Source organism: Zootoca vivipara, chromosome 2, assembly GCF_963506605.1.
Source record: "Zootoca vivipara chromosome 2, rZooViv1.1, whole genome shotgun sequence".
NCBI classification, from domain to species: Eukaryota; Metazoa; Chordata; class Lepidosauria; order Squamata; family Lacertidae; genus Zootoca; species Zootoca vivipara.
The window spans coordinates 57,615,902-57,642,698 of NC_083277.1; the positions used below are offsets into that span (position 1 = coordinate 57,615,902).

The 26,797-nt window shown below is 45.5% G+C and overlaps 1 protein-coding gene across 1 annotated transcript in view; it reads left to right on the forward strand.

Moving 5' to 3' along the window:
• Positions 1–17,405: 17,405 nt before the first annotated feature.
• HK3 (hexokinase 3) overlaps positions 17,406–26,797 on the forward strand; it is a 37,831-nt gene continuing 28,439 nt past the window's right edge. The window contains exon 1 of the mRNA XM_060271036.1: positions 17,406–17,551. Within this exon, the coding sequence (XP_060127019.1) occupies positions 17,406–17,551 (146 nt within the window). The remainder of the gene's footprint in view (positions 17,552–26,797) is intronic.

A 26,797-nucleotide genomic window follows, 5' to 3' on the forward strand; every position in this document is an offset into this window, starting at 1 on the left:
TTGGTCAAACTCATGTTCGTAGCTTCGAGAACACTGTCCAACCATCTTGTCCTCTGTCGTCCCCTTCTCCTAGTGCCCTCCATCTTTCCCAACATCAAGGTCTTTTCCAAGGATTCTTCTCTTCTCATGAGGTGGCCAAAGTATTGGAGTCTCAGCTTCAGGAGCTGTCCTTCCATTGAGCACTCAGGGCTGATTTCCTTCAGAATGGATAGGTTTGATCTTCTTGCAGTCCATGGGACTCCCAAGAGTCTCCTCCAGCACCATAATTCAAAAGCATCAATTCTTCGGCGATCAGCCTTCTTCAGTGTAGCAAGAGTCTTTTTGCAAGGCGCATGCTTGTAGTTCGCAAGAGCCTTGTGCTTTGCAGCAATAAAAGGCTCCATGTCCTTTATGCCAGTCTCAAACCAGACAGGGATCCGTTACTCTCTTTTGCCAAAGGAGGACATTGCTGTGTTGCAGGTTGCCTCTTTGATGTAGTTTCCTCCTTGCTTTGTTGCTATCCCTGGGGCAGTTCAGTTGAGATTGTTTGACAGTGTTCAGACTCTGCCCGTCTTGGAAGAGCTGGATGTCCCTCCCTCTCTTGACAAGCTGATGAACATCAACTCTCAGGCATGTGGTAAAGCCCCAGGACAGGACAGAATCCCTCACGACACAACTCTACTGCCTCCTCTTGCAGTGTTGGGAACAAGGATCTGTGCCACAAGACATGCGTAACTCCAGCATTGCAACCCTACAAGAACAAAGGTGACAGTAAGAATTACCATGGAATCTCCCTACTGAATACTGTGGGGCAAGCCTTTGTAATCAACAGATTACAGTGACTCGCTGACAGGGTCTATCCTGCACAACAGTGCGGCTTTAGAACTCAGAGGTCAACAGTTGACATGCATTTTTCTCACTGCAGGGGAAATGCTGAGAGCACAGTTGGTGCATTGCTTTCATAGACCAGATGAAGGCCTTTTTGCTTGTCTTTACCCTGCTCAGCTAGATAGGATGCCCACCTAAGCTTCCCAAGATGATTATGCACAGCACAATCATCATTCCCAAGAGAACATGCACAACACCTCCCAGTATGACGCCCTATCTTCAGAGGTCTTGCCCATAAAGAGTGGTGCAAAACAGTGCTGTGTTCTCACCCCAACTCTCCCTAGGCACATTCTTCTTCCTGGTTCTCTCATATGCCTTCAGCTTGACTGAAGACAATGTGTACTTTCATTCAAGGAGCAACAGGGGTCTCTTCAACCTAGCACATCTTCATGCCAAGAAAAAAGTGTGTTGTTTGCAGAAGATGCAGCCTTAACAAATGCACGCCAAGGAAACTCTGCAGAGATAAATGTGATGCCAACAAGCGATACCAAGATGAAGGTCTGCCAGGCTTGCGTGATGAGCATGCTGCTTTGTGGTAGTGAGACGTGGGCAACTTGCACCCGCAAGGAGTGATGCCTCAATGCCTTCCACATGCGCTGCATGAAGATTGGGGGCATCACATTGCAGGACAGAGTCCCACGCAAAGTTGTGCTGTCCCAAGCCCACATTCCCAGCATGTCTGCTCTCCTGTCTGTGACACCTGTGCCGGCTTGGTCTATTCCGCTGAATGGAAGATGGCAGGATCCCCAAGGATGTGCTCTAAGGGGAGCTGACTTCAGGCATCAGGCCTGTTGGCAGACTAACTCTGTGTTACAAAGATGTCTGCAAATGAGACTTGAAGGCTGGAAGCATCAACCCTGCCGTGTGGGAATCCCTTGCAAATGACCACAGTGCTTGGAGACAGACAGTTGGTCATGTATCCACAGCAATGACCAGAGGAGGAAGGACCACTGGGAGGAACGCAGAGAAAAGAAATGGCATGGTGAACCGACGCTTTCATCTGTCCCAGCTGCAACAAAACATGTCTCTGCCGTATCGGTCTCTACAGCTACAGCAGGTGCTGTAACTCTCCAATGATTTGACTCCACCCCCAAAGGCACACTCTTCCATTGTCTCCCAACAACAACACAGAATTATTTGTTTTCTTGTTTATTGCTAGACAGAAGTTACAAACAAATTAGGACTTTTCATGTATGCTATGTTTTATTGTACTTTGCTCTGTGTAAGTAAGAAAAGCTTTGCATTTGCACTTTTGAGTCTGTGTTCTTAAATCATGAGGAATTTTTATCCTCAGGATGGTAAGAGAGCCATAGAGTGGCTGGAGGAAAAAGCATCCTTGGGCAAGTTTCACTCACAATGTGTGGGACAGACAGCTAACTCAGGAAGAGTAACAGCTCCTCTCTCACACACAAGGGCTCTATTCTCATCCCTGTGCTAAGCCCTCTCTGACTACTGTTCTGGGTCTTCCTTAGCACCAAACCTGCCCAAGTGACCTCAGTGACTCTGAGCTGCATCATGTGACTGAGGTCAGTTCAGAGAATCTGTACATTCCCTCCTCGCCATAGCAACATTCAGGGGAGCATCAGCCCCACTATCTCTGTGGTGCCAAAACTCCTCCTTAGGAGGTAGAAGGGCTTATTAATGCGGGTGCCTAATTAATGGCACATGCTGTCTCTGAACTAATTAAAACCTACATGTGCTAATTGGGAGAGAGAAAGATAAATGCAAATTGGTCGGAGAGAGTGCTGGATCTGGGATGTGCCCATCTGGCTTGGCCAGATCCTCTCAAGCAAGAGCTGAAGGATTTGCTGGCATTTCACACAGGCGCATCAGGCTCAATTTTTTAAAAGGGGGGTGGAGAGAAGAGATTTTGGGTCTGCACAAAAAACTTACCTATGCTGTGTTTCCACAAGCCTGGCTTCATATTTAACCCGGGCCCTCAATCAGTTTGTTTATGTTAGCATGTCCGCAGGGTGCCCACTACTGCCACAGATTTCTGGCACAAACGAATGGTATATGCAGGTGGGGCAGTCATGTTAAATGTGACACTGGGAGCATGGAACGCCATATGGGCGTAGTATTTTTTTCACACTCAGATTCATGTTTGTTTTTATTTTTAAGCATTTATAGAAGTTAATCTCATCAAGACAGGGAAACATGCAGCTATAAATGACAGAATATGAGCTGAAGAGTACTTTACAATACACTTATTTTCTGTCTAGCTTATTGCAACAAATGAAATGTGTGGCCGCGGTTTTAGAGCCCTGCTTGTTCTGTTGCCAGTAAGCAATTAAACTATTCCAGTTTTGAGCAAAGTAATTCCTGAGCTGCCTCTCTTCCTTCACCCAAATATAATCTGTACATTTTGAAGTGAGGGCATATCAATGTAACTTATTTTTCTAATTGTACCAGAGAGGTCAGATTCTCCAGCGCTTTGCATTGCATATCCTACCTGCAACTTACTTTATAATATAAAAATATGTTTACAAAAATGAACTGGTATCTCTTTGGTAAAAAAAATGGTGGTCTAATGGTAGTCTTATGTCTTTGTCTAATTCAAAAATTTCCTAGCCACCAAACATGTCCACCATTAATGGAAACAGTTTCCCTCTTTCTTTGTTAGATTTTCAACTAATTAATGCCTATTATCATTGTGGGTTTGTTGTTGTTGTTTAGATAATATATTGTATGTTGTGCCAGATTTAAAACCATCTCCTCTCATGTTGGCACATAACAAGAAGTTATTTCCATATTTACAAATATAATCCTATATACCAAACTGTGTAGACTTTCCAAAACCCTGCCCCTAATTGCTTATATAGTTTACCCACTTTGCAGCAGTGGTCTAAAAGGACTTCTTACGTTTGGGAAATACAATTCTTTTTATCATTATCTTCAGATGCTGCAGCACTTTCAAATGTAGTTAGATGTCTTACATGTTGGCCTCCTCATTTAATTTCTTAATACATTCCCTATGTTGTAAATATTGAAACCATGGAAGTGATTGATTATTTATGTGATGCTTGATATCATCCTATCTCTGTAACTGAATTTGGCTGAATGAATTATATTTCCTCTGCAGATTAAAAGAGGCCCAAATTTCCATTTCTGTTAAAATGAATATAGCATGGTAGGCTGTATGTGAGATCCTTCTAACCCTTGGATCCAGCAAGTATTAAAACAGAAGCCAAGCTAGCTTCCTGTGCTGAGGTGATTGCCTGGGTGATGGGCCATTAAGGGAAACAAAGGAAAGGGGCTCTGTGTGAGACGGCAAATGGGTGCCCCCTGTAGCTCGTGGTTAGAAGGATGAAGTCAGAGTTTAGAGCTGAGTTACAGTGATGTGAGCTAGAGAGTAACGCAGCAAGCTGGGGGAAGACAGAGAGAGCAGGCACGTAGCAAGGGAGGGGCGTAGGGGGCGGGCTGCCCCTAGCTCCAGTCTGGCGGGGGCAGCGTCCCTGGCCCCTTGCCTGCCCCTTGCCTCCTCTGCCCGATCCGCCACCACCGGCGGCCAAGCGCCACCGCCGCAGCGCCAACCCGGACAGACTGCACATGTGCAGACATGCGCAGTCCGCCCTGGCTTGTCCTGGCGTGCATGTCGTGATGTCACGACGCATGTGTCAGGATGCATGCACGCTGCGGAGTGATGCCCCGCCCCCAGGGGGCACCGCCCTGGGCAGCCAAGTGGCACCGTTCGCCACTGAGACAGAGCAGTGTTGTTTGTTTGTTGGACTCCAAGGCTGTGACTCTGGGAGAAACAAGACCCTTGTTTCTCCTGTAGACACAGGGGTATTAATGCTGTGAACCCCTCCTTTGTAGGCTCAGGTTGTAAATAAACTGTATAGCATAAAGACACCACAGTTTCCACTGCGCCTCATTCCCAAAAGGGAACACGAACCCTGGGTAAGCGGCTGGAACCCCTGGAATCTCGCAACTCTCAGAGATTGGGGTGGCGTGTAACAATATATAATGGTGGCTATGGGAAACCTAGCTGAACTAATTATCTAATTGAATATGTCCTAGTTTCTTAACAAATTAGGAATTGTATGAGTCTGTTAACAGCATGTTATCCTTATCTATTATTAGTCTGTTACACAGCTTGCAAATTGACAGAGCAATGTGTTTGCTCCACTCTACCTTCAGCTTTCCGTGGTTCATACAGCCTTTCTGAATATCACGGTAAACCATGTGCATGTTGGTGTAATTCAGGTCCAAGTACCCCCAAGCTTCCTTTCCTTTTATCAACCTGCAGTATGATATGTTTTAATTCGATCTCTTCAATTGACTTTTCTAACCTAATTTGTTAAACATTTGCAGCAGGAGGTTTAGGGCGCAAACCAAAAATCACCCAAAGGGTGGCTGAGGGACCCTTCGGTGTGGCATGTGTACCACTCTGCCAGGACGGAGGGAAGCCTGCTGGTGGGGGCAGCACTTAGGATGCTAGAAGTCCCTTAGAACAGCCATGGAAAACCTTCTGGTTGTGAATGTCCCACCAGCAGTGTTCCCACCAGAGGTGAGGAGGGAAACATCATCATCATCATCATCATCATCATCATCATCATCATAGTTGCTGTTGTTGTTTAATTACCCCACTCATCTGGTGGCTAGGTTTCCCCAGTCACTCTGAGCGGCTCCCAACAGAATATTAAAAACATGATAAAACAACAAACATTAAAAACTTCCCTAAGCAGGGCTGCCTTCAGATGTCTTCTAAAAGTCAGATAGTTGTTTATTTCCTTGACATCCAATAGGAGGTCATTCCACAGGGCAGGCGCCACTACCAAGAAGGCCTTCTGCCTGATTCTCATCTTGCAGGGAGGGAACCGCCAGAAGGCCCTCGGAGCTGGACCTCAGTGTCCGGGCTGAACAATGGGGATGGAGACGCTCCTTCAGGTATACTGGGCTGAGGCCGTTTAGGGTTTTAAAGGTCAGCACCAACATTTGGAATTGTGCTTGGAAATGTACTGGGAGCCAATATTGCATGGCAGGGAGTGGGGGCTGAGGATTCACAGGATCCTATACTCCTTTGTCCTCACCTCCCAACACTAAAGAAGCCTTCAACCATGACAGCCCTGGAGAAGGGGTCAAAAAAGTTCAAAGAAGTTAGGGAACAACTTCCCCCTTATCTTACCCTGGCAGGGCTTAGGAAATGAGTCTCCCTGTCCCTCAGTAGGATTGTTCTGCTTGTGGTGGCAGCAGCAGAAGAATTCTAACCATCAAAGCCATATATTAAAATGCTATATTTTCTTATCAATATTTTAATACTATTTTATGTAAACCACTTACAGATTTATTTTAAAGCGGTCTATACATCTAGCCAAATAAATAGTAGTCTCAAACAAAGCCATCAAGACATTCTCAAAGGTCTTTTTTCAATACCTAATGAAACTGGACAGCATCCTTTTGCAAAATTAATGATATAATCCTCCTTTAATTTTTCTTTTACTATTTTTTTCAGGTAGTCCTCTGAAAATCAGATTCAGATAATGTTGTCCATTCTTTCATATTGATCACAATCTGTTTTTTCCTGCACACAAGTTGTGAACGTCAACATGTTTGATTAACAGTTCAATTAAATCCAAATCATGTTCACATTGTATAATCTTCTGTAATTTTCTTTCCCCTCCCTTGCCTAAATGCATGGACATTTCATGCTTGAAAATCACTTACTGTTTATACAAATAGATTTATTCAGGAGTAATTCTTTTGCTATGTTTTCATTGCTTTGTTTCCTGGAACTTCTTGCTTTCATTCTAAAACACTACACCTTCTTCCTCACTACTCATTGTGTGCAATATACCGTATTCAGTTAGCCTCAAATAACTAGACTTTCACATCAAACACATGCCTAGATCCAATCATAGAGTCATTCCAGTTGATACCAAAAGTATTAATTAGTGAGAAAACGTATACTTGTTGTGCTCCTAACTTCACTGAAATTATCTATTATATAAATTATAACTTGAACTACTTATGAAGTACAATTTTAGAAATTCTACCACAGATCATATGCTGAATTTCATTCAGGATGTCATCTAAAATTGCTGATTACTCAATGATTTTTTTTTCATAAAGTGAAGTCTGTGCACATAAATTAATTCAAATTGACCCGAATAATAAATCCCATGAAACTCAACACTCAAGTTAATTTCAGTAGTTCCATAAATGTGTATGACTGAAAAGGCTTTGCAAATTATGCTACTGTATCTAGTTAATAATAGTGTATAATTATATAACTAATATAGTTAATAATTAATTTGAAATCTGCCATAAGCCATGTACTTATCCTCACAGTTCATAAACATAGATGAGTTTTACAAGTCATAGGATTATATCCAACTAAGTTAAATTCTGAGCATGACTAACTGGATATCGCCCACAAGAACTATTTTATTCACTCTGTGTTGTATCCGGAGTATCACCAACACAGTTTTTCCTGGCGCAGCGTTTTTTCTCCTCTCTGTGCACATGCCCAATATTTTCTCCAGAGGTTCCCCCAACCCTCCAGTTGATTTTGAGGAGGCACAGGGGGCTGCAGAGGAGACGAGGGGAAAACTCCATTCTGATAGTGCAACATCCCTTGCGCTACTTGGATGGGGGTGTTGCGTACCACACACTGTGTAATTGTTCCTTTTCTGAACCAACCTTCTTACTTACTCATGTCACTGACTGCCTCAGAAATACGAAGAAAAGGCCTTACTTCTAATGTTGCATTCAACTGATAGTTGACCGGCATTCTGCGGCCTTGCCTCTGTTCTCATCAAAGAGACTCACCAAATACAGTAGTTGTGTTAATCTAGCAAAGTGGCATTTGTGATGTACTTGCCCGGTGCAGCTGAGCCGTTTTTCAAAAATACCTGTGTGGATAGTGTCGTTGCAGCTTTTTAAAGTTTTAGTTTTAAGCTTTAGTAAAGATTTTCTTGGGTTGCAAAAGTACATACAGCGTCTCTGCTTTCGGTTCATAGAATCTTTTCTACAGATCAGTTACTGGTATATCTGATGTGAGACACTAATGTTATAGGCAGTATAAGGTTGGGGAAGAAGAGAGGGGAGAGAGAGCAGGGGAGAGTAGTATACGTACTTTCATTCTTTTACATATTTCAAGAAATATTTCAAGAAATAGACTTGAAAGAGAGGTTGCTGAATTACAACTTATTACTAAACTGAAAACTATGGAGAAACCTGGTCTGAATAGAGATATTGGATTCTTATCTCATTACACATGCTAAAGCTATTTTTGGTCATCTGCATACCACCCATTGCTTTTTCCTGAAGGCTAATTGCAGAGACCATGGGAACCCGGGGAGCAGGGAGTAGCAGTCCATAGTGGCTTGGATCACATGGTTGGGATGAGTCTTTTCTTTTCATGATTCACCACGGTTCATTTATAACCCAGTGGCAGGTGGTGGCTCTGTAGGAGAATGACTCTTCCTGGTTCTTTTTCAGCATCGCTGATGGGGAAATCACACATGGTCACAAATACATTGCACTCCTTGATATTGGGAACACTGGAACTGATGATGCTTTTTTAAACTCAACATGTAGCTTATCATCTAATACATCATTGAGCTTGGGGCATTCCACTTTCAGCACCAAGAATGTCATGACGGAGTCTGTTTGAATTTTGCACATTTCGTTCTTTTCAGGTGATCAGCTTGCTACAGTAGGATTGCCTGTAGCAATTCTGCTTGCTTTTGACTTTGATCTCCCTGTCCAGGGTATTCTGGGCTGGGCGAACTTTCTTTGGCTTTCTTCACTGTTGGTCATGGGGGAATTTTGCCTGCCACAACCCTGCCAACTTTGACTGGTCTACCTTGGTTTTTCCTGCACAGATACGCACAGGATCGACTCGCTTAGGTATTTTAGAGGATCATACTGGCAAGGCTTCTTGCAACTTTGGTACTCCAGTGGCAAGGACTGGACATCAAAGTAGGCAGGTAGGATCAGTAGCCCCTAGAAAATGGCTTTGTTCTGAGTATGTGGGGTCTCGGATGAGCTGTTCCAATCTAAAGTTAAAAGGGGGTACTAGAGTATATTTGCAGATGTGGAGAAAAGGTTGTTTACATCTGCAGTCCTTGAATGTTGACTTTGATCTCGGGTTCAAATCCCAGCCCAGCCTTGAACTCACTGGGGAACTTAGGACAAATCTTGTTCTCTCAATCTCTCGTCAATATAGTAGAACAGCGCTGTCTTGGCCTACCTTGCAGGATGGTTGAGGCAAACAAGATGAAAGCTGTAAAGAAAATAAAAGCATGTTTGAAATACATGTATGCTTTTGTTTCTAAAGAACTTTAATTTATGTTATAATGAAAGGGATGTGTAGGCAGAGCCTATGCCCACCTTCTTTGTGTCTGTATAAATGCTAGTTGTGTGTGTGTTAATGTTTAATTGTATAGTACCCCAGCTAGGAGCTTCCCCTCTTCGAGGGAGATGCTCTGTGCAATCGCTTCCAAGAGCTGTTGCTTAGTTATTTTTAGGCACAGAATGAACTCTAATGGGTGAAATTATTTGGATTTTACACACACTCACACATACACCCTAATAAATTTCTCTCTTTTTGAACAAATGATTTCAGCTGAAAAGGAGCTTAATAACACAGCAAAAGCCTACATTTCAGCTTCGGCTTGGCCAGGCCACAAAACATGAAAACTAACTATGGGGTCATCAAGACTCGGAGTACAGGTCCCACCTACTAGCTAGAGCGGGGCTGAAAGCAGTGTTCTGCCTGGGAAGTTGTGTGCCAAGAGAGGGGGAAATTTAATTTGGGCAGTTTGGACCGGATCCAGAGAAGATCCATCAGAAGTCTGCTCATTCAGTGGGGGATTTTCCGGTTCCTGCTTCCCTTGCCCCAACTTCAGCCCTCTGTGCTTTCCCCAAGCTGCTCCTCAGGGTTGGCGACCCACCAAGCCCCCCCATTTTGCCCACAAAGTGGATTTGGCCAACCCACGCCCACCTGCTCTTTGCCTGACATCATATATGGCATCAGGTGAGCAATAGCCAAGCCCCCTGCACAATGCTTCTCAAGTGCCCTGACATCGGTGGACTCTAACCCCTTAAAAAGCCATCTTAGCTAGGGGCCCAGCACCATATCTGATTGGAGTGGGCTGAATAAGTTAGTGTGAAACAGTCCTTTCTTGTCAGCTGATTTCAAAGGTTTGGATCCAGCAGAGCAGCCCTACCAGCTTCCTTTAGTTTCCCTGTATTGCTGTAGCCATCTTGATTCAAAATCGCGCATGGCATCCCAATGTGTATGAAGACCACTATCCCCACCTTGGGAAGCCTTGTGCCCTTTGGTGGCAATATAGAGAACGAACGGACAAAGCACTTTCCTATATATAGATCAGATTCACTATGCCATTGTGATTGATGTATGTATTATGAAAACTGATCCTGGAAAATCTTTCTAAAAGCTGTTGGTAATCATACAGATTTTGTTTTATTTGATGATAATAATAGCAAATGGCTCAGAGATTTCTTTGAAATATGGAGATGTATATAAATTATGCGAACCAACCAACCAACTAACACACACAATGTCCCCTTAAAGACACAACCACACACTTAACTAAACCCAATTCTTGTAATGCAGCTTATCACCTTCTTCCATCTCCAGCGCTCAAATCCAATCTTGACATAACTGAGGAACATGCAGAATATTTCCTTATTTCCCAGCAGCCTGTTGAATATAAGAAACCTGAGTCAAGAAGCTGCGCCAACTGAGCATCGGCTACAGAAACAACACTGCTGGTCTACAAAGGAAGTGGAGACCATTTCTGAAAGCTTCACCGCAACCATTTTTATCTGGCTCTGTCCCATATCCAGGAAAAAATTCTTCTGAGAGCCAGGTGAAAATCTAAAGCCTCATGATGAGTTGAGGATGCTCAGGTTGTTCCCCAAAGCTGTTTGCCTGTTGGAAAAGACCCTACAGTAAGGATGGGAAGCGAGTGGGATGGGTGGGTGGAGGAGGTAGCACCAAGGCATCAGTCATTAATTGGTGGTTCATTCAGCAATGATGCCCAGGACAAACAGTGGGGAAGAGCCATTGCCTTAATGCCCTTCTGAGCTTGCTGGAGGTATATGGCTGGTAACAGCTGGAAGCCTGTTCATGGACTATGTTGCTGGACTACAACTCCCATCATCCCTGACCTGCTGGCTAGGGCTGATAAGAATTGTAGTCCAACAAGATCCAGAGGGCATCAAGCTCCTGCCTTTCCTGAGGCAGGAAATTATATGCAGAAGTGTCTTGCTGTTTGAGGGTTAATGTTATAGGGGAGCCACCTGCTGCCTAGCGATGTCTGGGAAATAGAATCAGCTGCAGCCCTTCTAAAATGGCTGCCTATGGTCTGGGCCCTCTGTATTTAAATGTCCACAATAACAGCAATTCCAGTTCTACATGCCTGGCTAATATAATTATGTCCCAAACTTCCCAGTAAAGACTTTAGCCAGGTATGAAGAACTGGAATTGCTGCTGTTGTGGCTTCACTGATGATGATGATGACGATAATGATGGGAACATCCCTAAAAGGATAATATACGGTAGCGCTTGCATTCTTAATGGATCAACAATGATATCTTGTGCTTAGTGATTTTTAGCAGAGTGCACATTCCGATTGTCAGATGAATCCTTCATATAAGGAGATATTTTCTTGGCAAACACTCACTTGATGAGAAGCGTTGAAGTGGATAGTGAAGGACAATCATGATGAATCTGATGTAGTAGGCCCTTACCAATGAAAGCTCACACAGCAATGGTTAGAATAATTTCTGTACAGTAAAAGAAAGTGGTTAGTAAGGCCTGACCTCTTTGGAAGTGAAAGAAAAGTCTTCCTCAGAGGCACTGAAACCAGTGCTATTTTTCTAGAAAAAGAGGTCCCAGAGCTGACCACAGACTTCTCCCTTGTTCTCTTAGAATGGCAATGGAGCTGCTGGAACTGACCTTCGGCTAATAAATAAATAAAATAAAATAAAATAAATAAACCTGGAACTTGCTCCCCCTGGAGGCAGTGATGGTCACCATCTTGGATGTCTTTAAAAGAGGACTGGACAAATTCATGGAGGAGGAGGCTATTGATGGCTATGTTCTACCTCCACAGTTGGAGGTACCAATGCTTTCTAATGCCAGTAACTGGAAGCTACAGGGGCTTTGGGGCTTCTCACATGCATCTGGTTGGCCACTGTGAGAACAGGATGCCAGACTGGATTGGCCATTGGCCTGATCCAGCAGGCTTTTCTTATATTCTTAGGCTTGCATAGTCAGTGCTCAAGTGAGAGGTACAAGGGTTCTCAAATACACTCTTCCACTGGAGAGATGTTAAGGGTTTCTAGGCTGGTTTTGCCAATGGGAAAGGCATGTTTATGACATCCGATATCTATGTGAGGAAAAGAAGAATCAGCTCTGAGATGAAGCTAATTAAGAGTCTAAATCAAACTAGCATATGATTCCTGTACAAAGATATCAAAAGTCTAAGGAAGAAACATGTAAGATGCTCTTTTGTGTTTAACATCTTCATTTTCTGTTACATCAAGTCAGTCAGTTGTGCTGTCCATTTCTGCAAACTGGACTTTATGAAGTGGAGTGATAATTTGTTTCCACAACCTATGCAACTGTGGGGCCAGCCCTAAATTTTAGACTCTGCCTTGAATTTTACACACTGAACTTACTGGGGGTGGGTGGGGCTTTTAAGACGGAAATGTGTATTAGTCTTATGGGTTATCCCCTCTTTTGTTTTATAGGGGATACCCCTTTTGATGGTAATGTGCATCACTTACTCGTCTTGGAGGCTGTATACACACCATATATTTAAAGCACACTTAAAGCACATAACGTAGAATCATAGAATTGTAGTGTTGGAAGGGACCTTGAGGATCATCTAGTCAAACTCCCTGCAATGCAGGAATGTGGAACTGTCCCATATGGGGATCGATCAGCACCATACTCTAACCAATTGAGCCAAAGAATCCTGGGAACTATAATTTACCACTCAGAGTTACGATTTCCAGCATACTTAACAAGTTATAATTTTCAGGATTTTTTGGAGACACTCATGTGCTTTAAATGTATAATATGTGCACAGCTAAAATGTGACAAGCCAGCTCTTCTGTGTTTGGGAGCCATGTGGCTCATTCTGCAGAGGGATGCCTTTGAACCTCTGCCCCAACATCCTGCCTTCATGTCACCAAGGTATTATGGCATTTGTCTCCTTTTAGGGAGGAAAAGGGGACCCTTGCTTCACATGTGTTTCTGACTAGTGATATCTGGAGCAACTGTATCAGTTGTTATTATGAGGTGTAAAAAGTAGCCAAACAGATGTTCTCTAAATACATTGGTTTTCTTGCACTTTAATCTTGCATTTATTCAAAAGCAGGCATGACACCATAATTCTTTCTTATAACTGGGAACTGGATCGCTTCTTGGCCTTTTGGCTAAGATCATGTATAAGGTAAAGGGACCCCTGACCATTAGGTCCAGTCGTGACTGACTCTGGGGTTGTGGCGCTCATCTCGTGTTATTGGCCGAGGGAGCCGGCGTACAGCTTCCAGGTCATGTGGCCAGCATGACAAAACTGCTTCTGGCAAACCAGAGCAGCACATGGAAACGCCGTTTACCTTCCCGCTGTAGTGGTACCCATTTATCTATTTGCACTTCGACTGCTTTCGAACTGCTAGGTTGGCAGGAGCTGGGACCGAGCAATGGGAGCTCACCCCACCGTGGGGATTCGAACCACCGACCTTCTGATCAGCAAGCCCTAGGCTCTGTGGTTTAACCCACAGCACCACCCGCTGTCCCAAGATCATGTATAGTATCTTATAAATGGGATCTGGCCCTAAATTCTCATGGTTCCCACACTATGGGTAGTAACAGGGAGGTTTTTTGTATTCTGCCCCACCCAGAGCCAAATCTATGCAAATGGAGATGCAGCAGCTGTCTCCCACCTTGCCTTCTACGTGTCAGAAAGGAAATTAGGTTGTCTAGAATGCAAAGTTCACCCTGAAAGAACAACCTGCGCTATCTGCAATCTCCAATGGTGGGAAGCAGCATGAGAGGTAACTTACCTGACCCCAAGAAGTACTGTCTGTGGTTGGGCTCTCACAATTGTTTTTTGTGGGAGTGCCTGGTGCCCCTTTGCGATGGGTAGGGTGGAAGGCAGGAGGCCAACAGTAGGTGGAGCCAGAGTAAGTGAAAGCCAACTAATTATAGTTTTATCTCCTCCCTCCTTCCTGCTGAGTTTTAGAAGTGCAGCACTGAGGCTAAGGAGGAGGAAAATGACAGGCTGTTTGTTTGTAAGTAAGGAAGCAGGCAAGTGGGGGCTGGCTGAGAGCAGACTGAGGTCAGTGGGGCAGTACTCCTTTCACCCTAATAGAGCACCTTCCACTGGATAGATGTGGACATCATTGTGCACGCTAAAAACAGGAGTGTGTCTGAGGGTGAATGAATGTGCATGTGTGTGTTTAAAAGACAGCTGAAAATAGTATTATAGAGAGGTACACATTTGTCTTGTGTGGGGTGTGTGGCTGAAACCTAAACCAGTTCCCACAAGCTTCAAGGAACAGTTGGCTTTTTTTTAGCCACCTCTCATATGAAGTCTTTAGCAATGGTGCAGCAAAGAGCCATGCCTGGCCTGCTTATGTGCCATTTAAATCAGTGGACCTTAAGCCCACATAACTCTGCACCAATCTGAGGTCTTTGCCTTTCTACAATTGTCCTGTTCCAGATAAACCAAGAATTGCTGGTTTACCACCCGTGATTTGTCTCAGGAGGGACAAACCAGGAGCCTGGGTTTGGCCATAATGCTAAGCCAACCTATTATTGCCTTTATTCAAATAGTGTGGCAAAGGCAGGACCATTCTCACAGTGTTATGAAATCTCCAATTTTGATCTGACATTGTGGCATCATATGCAGCTACCTATTTTACCACATATTCACTCCCTTTGCCAGGTCAGGAATGAATATGTTGGAAGGAGTAGGGCTCAATACAGATAACTAGAACACTCAGCTGTTTACCTGTCTCCTCAGTGAGAAATCATCAACACCATATTTCAGCCATACACCTAAATCCCTTTTGATTTGGCACATTTATTCATATTTATATTGGTGCCTCTGATCCAGTGTTTTTAAATAGCACCAGAGCTTTCTTTGCCTTATTAAAGGCTCTAATAATTCCTGCTTAGTTCTTTCATTTTGCAGAGGCATTTCTCCCCACCCCCAACACCAAGTTGTTGAATTTGACAATGTTATGATTGCTGTTTCCTAGCAGCTCAGCTATATTTATTTATTGATCCAATATCTGTGCTTCACATAAGACTAAATCAAGAACTAATGTTCCTTGCATGTGTCCCAGAACTAGGAGTTCTGGGAATCTCCCCCCCCCCACAATTTTGGAAAGCTTTCTCTCTCTAGCATCACCTGCCTAATCCTATGAGGACAATTGATCTAATCATTACTGTATTGTTGTGTTGGGGGGGGATTGTGTTTTAGCTTTTGCTACCTTGGGACTTATTTGCAATATGATTACAACCCTACTGTGGATCTTTTCTGATTTAGTGTCAGTCTGAAGCCGCCTTACAAAGTGATTCAGACCACTGGTCCACTGTGCCTCTCAAGTTCTGGAGCAGGGGTTTTGTGATTTAAGCAGGGCCCCAGCATAGTACAGACTTTTAACATGCACCCCTTCCTACACACATGGCATGATACCATAAATATAAATAATGAAAGAAAAATTTCTATTTTAATTCTGAAATTACTTTCTTTACATTTCTGACACGACATCCAAGCCAATACTGGGTCTTGTCTACTAAGCCTCTACCTACTTTGGGGGACTATTTTGTTTAACCTTTTGATTGTTCCTAATATAGATATTATCCCATCAATATTTTTATTTTATATGTTTAATAGACCAATATGGCTGCAAACATTTTATAAACCGACCAATTCTCTTTAAAGCAATATGTTCCCCCCCCCGGCCTTTTCCATTGCAAAAGTAGCAATTATCTCTCCAAAGTCCATTTCTCTTGCAAGCTCATCATTTGATAAAATACCTAGCAGCTTAAGCGTTCTTGCCCCCACCACCTGCAGCTTTTTATGAGCCTTAATGCAGCTTTTAATCCTGCCCACAGCAATGGCTCCCTCTGTCGCAGCAGTCATGGTGTGCAAAGTAGAGTGTCATCAGGACTTCCGGTTTGTCGCCCAATCTGGCCGGCGGGGTTTGTCTCGAGTGCCGAGACAGCCCGGCTTTGCTGAGGGGGGGGGGGGAGGCTGCGAAAGTGCCGCAGCGCCCAAAAAGAGTTCCAGATAGAGAGTTCTGGAAACAAAGCTCCAGCGGCGCCCCATTTTTTAGCGATTCCCCGGTCCTCTGGTGAGCTCTAATAAGAGCCCTGGAGAGAAAGGGTTGCAGTCGCGGGGGCCATTTTGGAGACCAGCGTTACCTCAGCGAAGTGAAGCTTCGAGCCGGTGGTGGTGAGCGGCAGATTCTTCCAAATTTGCTGATTCGGAAAATTGGAACCCGTGAGTAAAGCTTGAAAATATTACGATATTGGATTACAATTTGGTAAATGGGAGTAAGGGAAAAAAACGGAAGCCACCTTCTCCCACTGATTGATTTAAGAAGCAGTGTACCGTGTTTCCCCTAATTTAAGACGTAGTCATTTTATAAGACGTAGCAGGATTTTTACACTTTTGCGGAATTAAGCCATACCCCGAAAATAAGCCATACCCCGAGCCACCTGGAACTGGTTGCTGCTGTTGCTGCTGCTGAAGCGCCGTGCAGCTCTCTATCCGTCCTCGCCCTCAACTGCTAATTTCTCCCTCACACACGGGCAGGGGGGGGGAGAAGCAGGAGGAGGCACAAGCACCGCGCGCTCGGCCCTCTTTCGGCGTCGCCAGGCGAGCCGCGCTGGGAGCCTCCCCACTCTTCCCAGAACTTTTTTACACTCGAGCGCCCGGACGGGGAAACCCCTCGGTGTCGGGAGCCCTGCTGGCCCCTTCCGCGCTGCCGGAATGTTGTGGGGCCGCATGGCCCGAAGCAGAGCAGCGGCGGGTGACAAGCGGCGGCAGGAGCCGCGCCGCCGAAACGTGGGGCCGCATGGCCCAAGGCAGAGCGGCGGCGGGTGACAGGCGGCGGCAGGAGCCGCGCCGCCGAAACGTTCTGGGGCCGCATGGCCCAAGGCAGAGCTGCGGCGGGAGGCCCGCGGCCCCTTCCGCGCCACCGGGGCGACAGGTGGCGGCGGGAGCGCTGCTGGCCCCTTCTGCGCCACCGGACCGCACGGCGAGGAGGCCTGCCGCCCCAGCGCCCGGAACCGGCGGCTGCGGAGCAGAGCGCGCCGCAGCGCCGAGCCCTCAGAGTGCCCAGCAGCGCTGGGCGGAGCGCCGAGCCAGCGGCCTGGCCTCTTCCTGCCTGCCACCCCACCGCCCGGAACCAGCAAGGAAGAGGGGAAAGGGGCACCTGGGAAGGAGTCGGGAGGGCCCTTGCTGCATGAGCCATGGGCACGCGGCTCCTTCCAAGCACAGTGAACGCCGCGCCTAGCTTTGAGCAAGAGGCATGAAATGGACGCAGCGACGAGGGTGATGGCTGCGCGGGCGGTGGCCGCGTCACGTCTCCTGGTGGCCGTGGGGGCTCTCGGTGCTGCCTTGCCCGGGCCCCGCATTCCCCGGAGGCCTTCCGCCTCGCCAAGCTCGGCCGGCCTCATGCGGTGGGTGGAAGGCGCGCGGGTGGCCTGTCTAAGGCCGGGCGGGATCCCTCAGCCCTGCTCATCTTTATGCATTTACGGTATTTCGCGAAACACCCCCCTCCCAAATAAAGCAGCAGGAACCTTGGAGCGGTTGAGGGGGGGGATGGGAGAAAGATTTTTAAAAACCAAGACAAAGGCATCACCTCTTCCTGGCCTGGCCAGGGAGGCCTGCCGCCCCACTGCCCGGAACCATAGGTACCATAAAAATATAATAAAAACAAGACATCCCCTGAAAATAAGACACCGTGTGTTTTTTTGAGGGAAAAAAGTTATAAGACGGTGTCTTAAAAAAGGGGAAACACGGTAATAAAAAGGGAGACCAGTGCCGGCGAAAAGCAGTATACTATTTGAACTCCTTCAGAGACTATTTTAAAGAATTACCTCCGGAGGCAGGGTAAAGGGGCGAGATTTATTTCAAGGCTGATATTCCCTGCATTTCAAGAAAGGGAGAGCTTCTCTCTACCCCGAAATCGGCAGCCCGGAGAGGACAGTAAGCTGATTGTGAAGATGGATGTTAACAAGGATTTGATACTTAAAAACTCTTTGATTGACTGTCTGAAATAATTTCAAAGTTGAAGTTACATATTATGGATTATATACAGTTTCCAGTTTGGACTTGTGACAATATATGTCTTTTGTAACCATCTCCTGGTTCTCAAGCCTCGCTTCACCCTCAGCAAGCTGGAAAAATGGCAACAAAAGACCACACATCTGCGTTCAAGGACAAAGTGATAAGACTCTTATGGGAATTCAGAATAGAGACGTATAAGACTCAGCAACAACTGCGGGAAATAAACCAAGACCTACAGGAGCTCAGAGAACGGGACTCGCCAAATGAAAAGGAGCAAGATTTGCAAAAAGAGGACTTGTTTAAAGAAAGAACACAAGAATTACAGGAAAAGGTTTTAACTGAAAAAAGGGCACAAGATGAGGAATGGTCGTATGAACTGAGCGATGGGAAAAAGGAAAATCAAAAGAATAAAGATGGATCACAGGAGTCAGCAATGCAAGAGTTACAGGAGAGACAGAACACCCATGAGAAAAATGGACAGCAAAGAAGAAAAGAAGACTGGGGAGGGGGAGACAGGGGGGTTTGGATTTTGAAACAGGTTAGGAAGGGGGTGGGTTGAAGGAAGATTGAATATTTAACTATTTAAGACAGACAAAAAGGACTGATAACTGGACTGATGACTTTGGAACTTACTGGACTGGAAGGGAAAGGCCGTGACCGGGGTGGGGAGGGAAAAAAAACGATATTTAAAAACTTGTGAAAGTAAGAATAATAAAGAGGTTCTTTGGAGGATAAAAAATAGGCAGGTAAAAAAAAAGTAATGAGTAGATTTGATTATGAAAAGATTCGGAAATATTAATTTAGTTTGATTAAAGAGGATTTAAAAATTGGGATAGTTTTTATAATATAAGGTCAATTTTTCTTTTTTTTTTTGTGTAGAAATAGAATGGGAATAAGAATAAGAATACTGCTAAATAAGAATTGAAAATGGAAATCGGGGTAGGGGGGAGGTTGGGGAGGTCCACACAATGACAATGATTACAGAAATATAAGTAACAATGGTGTTTTATTTTTTTTTATTTTTTTATTTTTCCTTTTTAGTTTCATTTTTTCTTTTTCTTCTTTTTTTATCTTTTTCTTTTTAGGGGGGTCTTTTTCTTTTTGCTCCCCCTCCTTTTTCCCCTTGGTTTCTTTTTCTTTTGTTTGGATAATTGGTTGGATGGATGCATGGGCGTAGGCAGGGGGGGCAGGAGGGGGCAATTGCCCCCCCTAGAAGCAGGGCCACTGGCCAGCCTGCCCCACTGCCCGCCCGGTGCCGTCTCCCTTCTCCCTGGCTGGCTGTGGGGCGGGCGGCGGGAAAGCACCAGAGCCGCGCAAAGCGTTTGGCTGGCTTTCCCTCCCTCCGCCCCACAGCCAGCAAGGGAGAAGGGCGACGTCGGCTCTGGGGCTTTCCCTCCACCTGCCCCAGCGATTGCAGAGGGGGAGGAGGGGATCGGAGCAGCCCGATTTCGGGCTGATCCTGGCTCCCCCTCGTCCCTTCCGATCGTGGAGGGGGAGGAGGGAGTCGGAGCAGCCCGATTTCGGGCTGATCCTGGCTCCCCCTCGTCCCTTCCTATCGTGGAGGGGGAGGAGGGAGTCGGAGCAGCCCGATTTCGGGCTGATCCTGGCTCCCCCTCGTCCCTTCCTATCGCGGAGGGGGAGGAGGGAGTCGGAGCAGCCCGATTTCGGGCTGATCCTGGCTCCCCCTCGTCCCTTCCTATCGCGGAGGGGGAGGAGGGAGTCGGAGCAGCCCGATTTCGGGCTGATCCTGGCTCCCCCTCGTCCCTTCCGATCGTGGAGGGGGAGGAGGGAGTCGGAGCAGCCCGATTTCGGGCTGATCCTGGCTCCCCCTCGTCCCTTCCTATCGCGGAGGGGGAGGAGGGAGTCGGAGCAGCCCGATTTCGGGCTGCTCCGATGTGGCCCCGCCCCCGCCCCTTGCCCCCGCCCCTTGCTCCCCGCCCCTTGCCCCCCCTGATTTTCATCCTGGCTATGCCCCTGGATGGATGCCCCCCCTTCGTTCCCTCTCTTGGAGCCTCTCGGTGGCAGGGGGGGTTTCCGGGGAGGGGAGGGAGGGTTGGGGAGAAATTCAACCATAAAATGAAACACTGCCGGCTGCCTACCTTTCGGGGGTCCCTCTGGTGGGAGGAGAGGGCTCTGGGAGGGTGGACGGAAGTCAGTGGAAAATATGTTATGTATTTTTTCTTTTTGTATGTTTGTTCTCTCTATAATATAAAATCAATAAAATATAATTAAAAAAAAGTAGTGTGTCATCATTGCACTTCCCTCCTGGGCACAGCTACTTCTTTGGACCAGGATGGTGGTTGGGCAATGTGGCAGCAAGCTGCGTGAGCACTGGGTGAGCAGCGGCAGTGGGCAGTACTTTTCTGCTGTTGGCACCACCCTGCCCCATCCCATCCCATTCCTAGTCAGCATCAGTGCTGCTGCCACTGGGACAGTGATGCAGCAGCAGCAGCAGCACACTCCCTCATGCACCACTACTGGTCGTGCTCTCGCTCCTGCCAATGCACAAAGAATTCTATCACTTGTAGCTCTTTTTTTCTATTTAATCCCCCTCCCCAATCTTATTTCAGAAAACAAGTACCTTTCAAGGCAAAACACACTTCATTTCTGAAAGTGTGTGTCACTCAGGGAACATTCTATTGTAGAGAAGGACCTGTGCCATGAAGTCATTGTGAAGAATGTTGCTTCTTCTGTTCCAGCCCTGCTTCAGCTTGGCTCCAGCAAATCTCATAAGATATGGACAATAGGTACACAGGAAAATAAAGTTTCCATAAATTTCCTCAAGTATGAGCTTAAGCTTGTAGTTCAGCCTCAGTTGTTTTGCTCCTGGTAATAGGGTTGTAGCCTGGTCTGGGATCCCTTAGATCAGGCATCCCCAAACTTCGGCCCTCCAGATGTTTTGGACTACAATTCCCATCATCCCTGACCACTGGTCCTGTTAGCTAGGGATCATGGGAGTTGTAGGCCAAAACATCCGGAGGGCCGCAGTTTGGGGATGCCTGCCTTAGATCATCAGGCTTTGGTGAAGTTTACCCTTAAGAACGGGATGCAGGTGGCGCTGTGGGTTAAACCACAGAGCCTAGGTCTTGCCGATCAGAAGGTCGGTGGTTCGAATCCCCGCGACGGGGTGAGCTCCCATTGCTCGGTCCCAGCTCCTGCCAACCTAGCAGTTCAAAACCACATCAAAGTGCAAGTAGATAAATAGGTACCGCTCCGGCGGGAAGGTAAACGGTGCTGCTCTGGTTCACCAGAAGCGGCTTAGTCATGCTGGCCACATGACCCGGAAGCTGTCTGCGGACAAACGCTGGCTCCCTCGGCCAGTAAAGCGAGATGAGCGCCGCAACCCCAGAGTCGGCCACGACTGGACCCAATGGTCAGGGGTCCCCTTTACCTTTACCTTTACCCTTAAGAACGTAAGAAAAATCTGGCTGTATCTGTCCGAAGGTCATCTGGTGCAGCATCCTTTTCTCACAGTGACCAACCAGATGCCTAAGGAAAACCTTCAAGCAGTACCCAAGCTATGCAGCATCTCCCTCACTTGGGATTCTCAGCAACTGGCATGCAGAGGCTTATTTCCTCTGACAGTTGAGGTAGAACATTGTGACTATCAAGAGCCTTATTGGAATCTAATAGAGGTCAGACAAGCTTCTGTGTAAGGCAATGACATCAGCTGGCCACTTAAGTGCCCTCATCAACATCCCAAAAGATTTGAGCTAGGCTGCAAGAGCTACAACTAAGTGATTGTGCCTTCCAGGCTGCTGGGTGGGCCTTTCCTCCACCCCCTTCAGCTAGTTGCTAGGTAGGACAACAATAGTTAGAGCACTGTGTGAGAGCTAAGCTGGAAGCAGGCTGGGAGCTGGAGGCACAGAGACATGTTTGCTCTGTGCTGGATTCAAAGTTGTGACTAATGGAGAAGCAATATCTGTTGGGGTATTAATGATGTGAGCCCCTCCGCCTTATGCTCAGGTTGTAAATATGGGTTAATAAAATATATATATTCTAAAGACACCATAGTTTCTCCATCATTCCAAGGAAACAGACCCCTGGGAAAGTGCCTGGAACCCCAGGCTTTTCTCACCATTCAGAGATTGGGGTGTCATGTAACAGTTCAAACTACACTTTGGCAAAAGGGCAAGTGCCTCGTTAAAAGTTATTGTTCTTTCCAAGATACAAAAGTGTGTGGAAGTGGACTCCATGGTACTTGACCATCAATCAAGCTTTTCATGTGTTGTCAGTCTTCCCCTGTTTTCCTCTTCTGCTGTCTTTGTTTACTCCACCAAGCATACCAGACAAGACTTGTTTCCATCTGGTGAGTGAATCATAGAATCATAGAGTTGGAAGAGACCACAAGGGCCATCCAGTCCAACCCCCTGCCAAGCAGGAAACGCCATCAAAGCATTCCTGACATATGGCCGTCAAGCATCTGCTTAAAGACCTCCAAAGAAGGAGACTCCACCACACTCCTTGGCACCAAATTCCACTGCCAAACAGCTCTTACTGTCAGGAAGTTCTTCCTAATGTTGAGGTGGAATCTTCTTTCTTGTAGTTTGAATCCATTGCTCCATGTCTGCTTCTCTGGAGCAGCAGAAAACAACCTTTCTCCCTTCTCTATATGACATCCTTTTACCGTATATATTTGAACATGGCTATCATATCACCCCTTAACCTTCTCTTCTCTAGGCTAAACATACCCAGCTGCCTAAGCCGTTCCTCATAAGGCATCGTTTCCAGGCCTTTGACCATTTTGGTTGCCCTCCACTGGACACATTCCAGCTTTTCAGTATCCTTCCTGAACTGTGGTGCCCAGAACTGGACACAGTACTCCAGGTTAGGTCTGACCAGAGCAGTGGTACTATTACTTCCCTTGATCTAGATACTATACTCCTATTGATGCAGCCCAGAATTGCATTGGCTTTTTTAGCTGCCGCATCACACTGTTGAATCATGTCAAGTTTGTGGTCTACCAAGACTCCTAAATCCTTTTCACATGTACTGCTCTCAAGCCAGGTGTCACCCATCCTGTATTTGTGCCTTTCATTTTTTTTTGCCCAAGTGTAGTACTTTACATTTCTCCCTGTTAAAATTCATCTTGTTTGCTTTGGCCCAGTTGTCTAATCTGTTAAGGTCATTTTGAAGTGTGATCCTGTCCTCTGGGGTATTAGCCACCACTCCCAAATTGGTGTCATCTGAAAACTTGATCAGGATGCCCTCAAGCCCATCATCCAAGTCATTGATAAAGAAGTTGAATAAGACTTTATTTTTGTTGTTGTTCCTTTGGGTTTTTCAGCAGAAGGTGATTTCTACAATTGCGTTGTCAGATTTATCCATGTTTTTGTTTTGTTTTGTTGTAAATGCGTGCTTCTCCATTAGACTATTTTAAAAAAAATTTTTTAAGTGATCCTCTACAGAGGTGACAACAAGTCAAACCATTGCCAACTGGATGAAGGAAGAAAATTACTCTGCCAAAGCTGGGAACAGCTCTCTTGATGCAGGATAGTCCAATGCTGTCTAAACAGGGTTCAGTTGTAATCCAGATGCAGTTAAAAGAATAGTCAGATATAAAGGTAGCATTCATAAAGTCCTCATCTAATTGTTACGTTGCTTGCTATTTTCTGATCAAGCACTTTCAATGACTTGACAATAGACTACAACAGGAGGCCTCACTGTGGCAAACATGGACATCACCCTCTCCTCAAACACCACCTTGGCACCCATCAAGACCCTCTGCTCCTCATTGAATCATAGGAGGGGAAGGGAACCCAAGGGTAATTAATCTCTGCAGTCTCTTCCAGGAATTGAACCTGGGGCAAAGCATAGACTCTGTTACTGAGGTGCAGCCCCTCCTCTGATCTTCACTTTGTCCTTTACTGTGAAGATATAATTTCAGTTGTAAACTAAAATTTCTGAACTTTGCAATCAGAGCTTTTTTGTGATAGTACTCACTGGTGCAGAGTGCTGTCGCCTCTCCTTTTGCTTCCCATGGCAACTAATTTGTGCTGGCTCCCACTGCACTTTTATCAAGATTTGAGTACTGATACTTCTTTTAAAAAAAACCCCCACACAAAATAGCACTGGTTCCAGTACTTTGGAACAAATAAAACAAATGCTTAATGATGCCAATACCCCGTTTAAAAAACATGACTAAATCAAATATCGTTCATTATAGCCTATTCTCAGTTTTTGGAAAAACATAAAGCTGCAAAATTTGTTTACCAGAGGCAAAGATAGGATGAGTATACACAATCTCTCTTATAAATTACCTCCTATCCTCTGAAAAAAGTATCTTATCTCCAGCTGGAGGTGCCCACCCTGTATCTTGTCCCCCATCTCAGTCTCACATTTCCTCCATCCAGATGCCTTTTGCTAATGTCTCTCTTAGGATCACCTTCCTTTCTTATAGATTTCAGAGGCCTTCATTTTTGGTCATTCGTTGCTGGCTGGTTCTTTCCTTTTCTTCATGGAGAGAATATAAAATAACCTTTAAAGTGTAACATGAATACAACAATATATTTCAATGTTGATAGTATTCCACATACTGTATCTTGGTAATCGTTGCAACAGCATATAAAGGAGGCCAAATGTTATTTCCCCCCCCCCATGATGCAGTTGTTTGCCTAGTGAGGATGTAGCTCATCTGAGGACTAAACAAACGATTAACTACCCAACTCATGGTTCACTCAGTCACTAGCCTAAATTGTGGGACATTATTACAGTCAAATCAACAATTCATGCTTTGCTAGTTAGGCACATGAAGGGGCTGAGGCTCATAGACCTTTCCTTTAAAATTTGATAGAAAGAACTCCATGAGATCACTTCCTTTGTCTGCCTTGGCAGGGAGCTGCAACACTACATACTTCCTGTCTGGGCAGCCTTCACTTTCTTCATTATGCTTCCAAGCTGACCGCAGGTGCATGTCTGAGTTCTGCATCTCAGACACTATTTTTGAATTTACATTTTGTACTTTTGTAACTTGTTGTTTAGTCATTTAGTCGTGTCCAACTCTTTGTGACCCCATGGACCAGAGCACGCCAGGCACTCCTGTCTTGCACTGCCTCCCGCAGTTTGGTCAGACTCATATTGGTAGCTTCGAGAACACTGTCCAACCATCTCGTCCTCTGTCGTCCCTTTCTCCTTGTGCCCTCCATCTTTCGCAACATCAGGGTCTTTTCCAGGGAGTCTTCTCTTCTCATGAGGTGGCCAAAGTATTGGAGCCTCAGCTTCACGATCTGTCCTTCCAGTGAGCACTCAGGGCTGATTTCCTTAAGAATGGAGAGGTTTGATCTTCTTGCAGTCCATGGGACTCTCAAGAGTCTCCTCCAGCACCATAATTCAAAAGCATCAATTCTTCGGCGATCAGTCTTCTTTATGGTCCAGCTCTCACTTCCATACATACAAACCATAGCTTTAACTATACGGACCTTTATCGGCAAGGTGATGTCTCTGCTTTTTAAGATGCTGTCTAGGTTTGTCATTGCTTTTCTCCCAAGAAGCAGCCGTCTTTTAATTTCGTGACTGCTGTCACCACCTGCAGTGATCATGGAACCCAGATAGTAGTTATAAACCTGCCTTCATTTTGCTACTGTTATTGCTGCTTCAAGACCTAGTTTATGTAAGTAAATAATACTTTTATTTATTCACAAAGCAATGTATGTTTGATTGTTGTGTCTTAAGAGGGAGAAAAGGTGTAACATCAGGGAAAATTCAGTCTGCCTTCAAACAGCTGGGATTATTGTTTCTAGAAGGTTAAATCAACCTTGTCTCCGCTTCCAAGTTTAAAGCTGCAAAAGATGGTACTCTCAGTCATGAGCAAGGAAGGATAATAACTAAACAATATATCCTTTCCTAGTGTCTAAATCAATTCCCATATAAATGAGCTCTCACATTTCTGGTTGGAATGCAACTGTTTGGTTATACAAATCAATGGTGCAACTGCATTTGGAGTACTGTATACAGTTCTGGTCATGTCACCTCAAAATAAATATTGTAGTATTGGAAAATGCACCCAAAAGGGTTACCAAAATGACCAAGGGGATGGAACAACTCCCCTATGAAGTTTGCAGCATTTGGGACCTTTTAGTTTAGAGAAGATTTAAGTAAGAGGTGACACGATGAAAGTTTATAAAATTATGCATGGCAAGAGAAAAGTGGATAGAGAAGAGTTTCCTCCCTCTTCCATAACACTACAACTCATGGATATCCGAGGAAGCTGAATGATGGAAGATTCAGGACAGATTTTATTTTCTAAAGCGCTTCTTCTTGTAGTGTGTAGTTGAATTATGGAACTCCCTCCCACAGGAGGCAGTAATGGCCACCAACTTGGATGGCTTTAAACGAGGATCGGACAAATTTGTGGAGGGTGAGGCTACTAGCCACGATGGCTATGTTCTCCCTCCATGGTAGGAGGCACTAATGCTTCTGAATACCAGTTGCTGTATGTGTCTCTTGCTTTTGGGTTTCCCACAGGGATCTGGTTGGCCAAGAACAGGATGTTGGACTGGATGGGCCATTAGCCTGACCCAGCAAGCTATTCTTATGTTATTATGCTGGCACAGCGACCTTTAGCTGCACAATGGAACTTCCCTACTTACTCTTCTTCCCATGTGATCCAAAAATATGCTCCTGAGGGTTGGGGGACT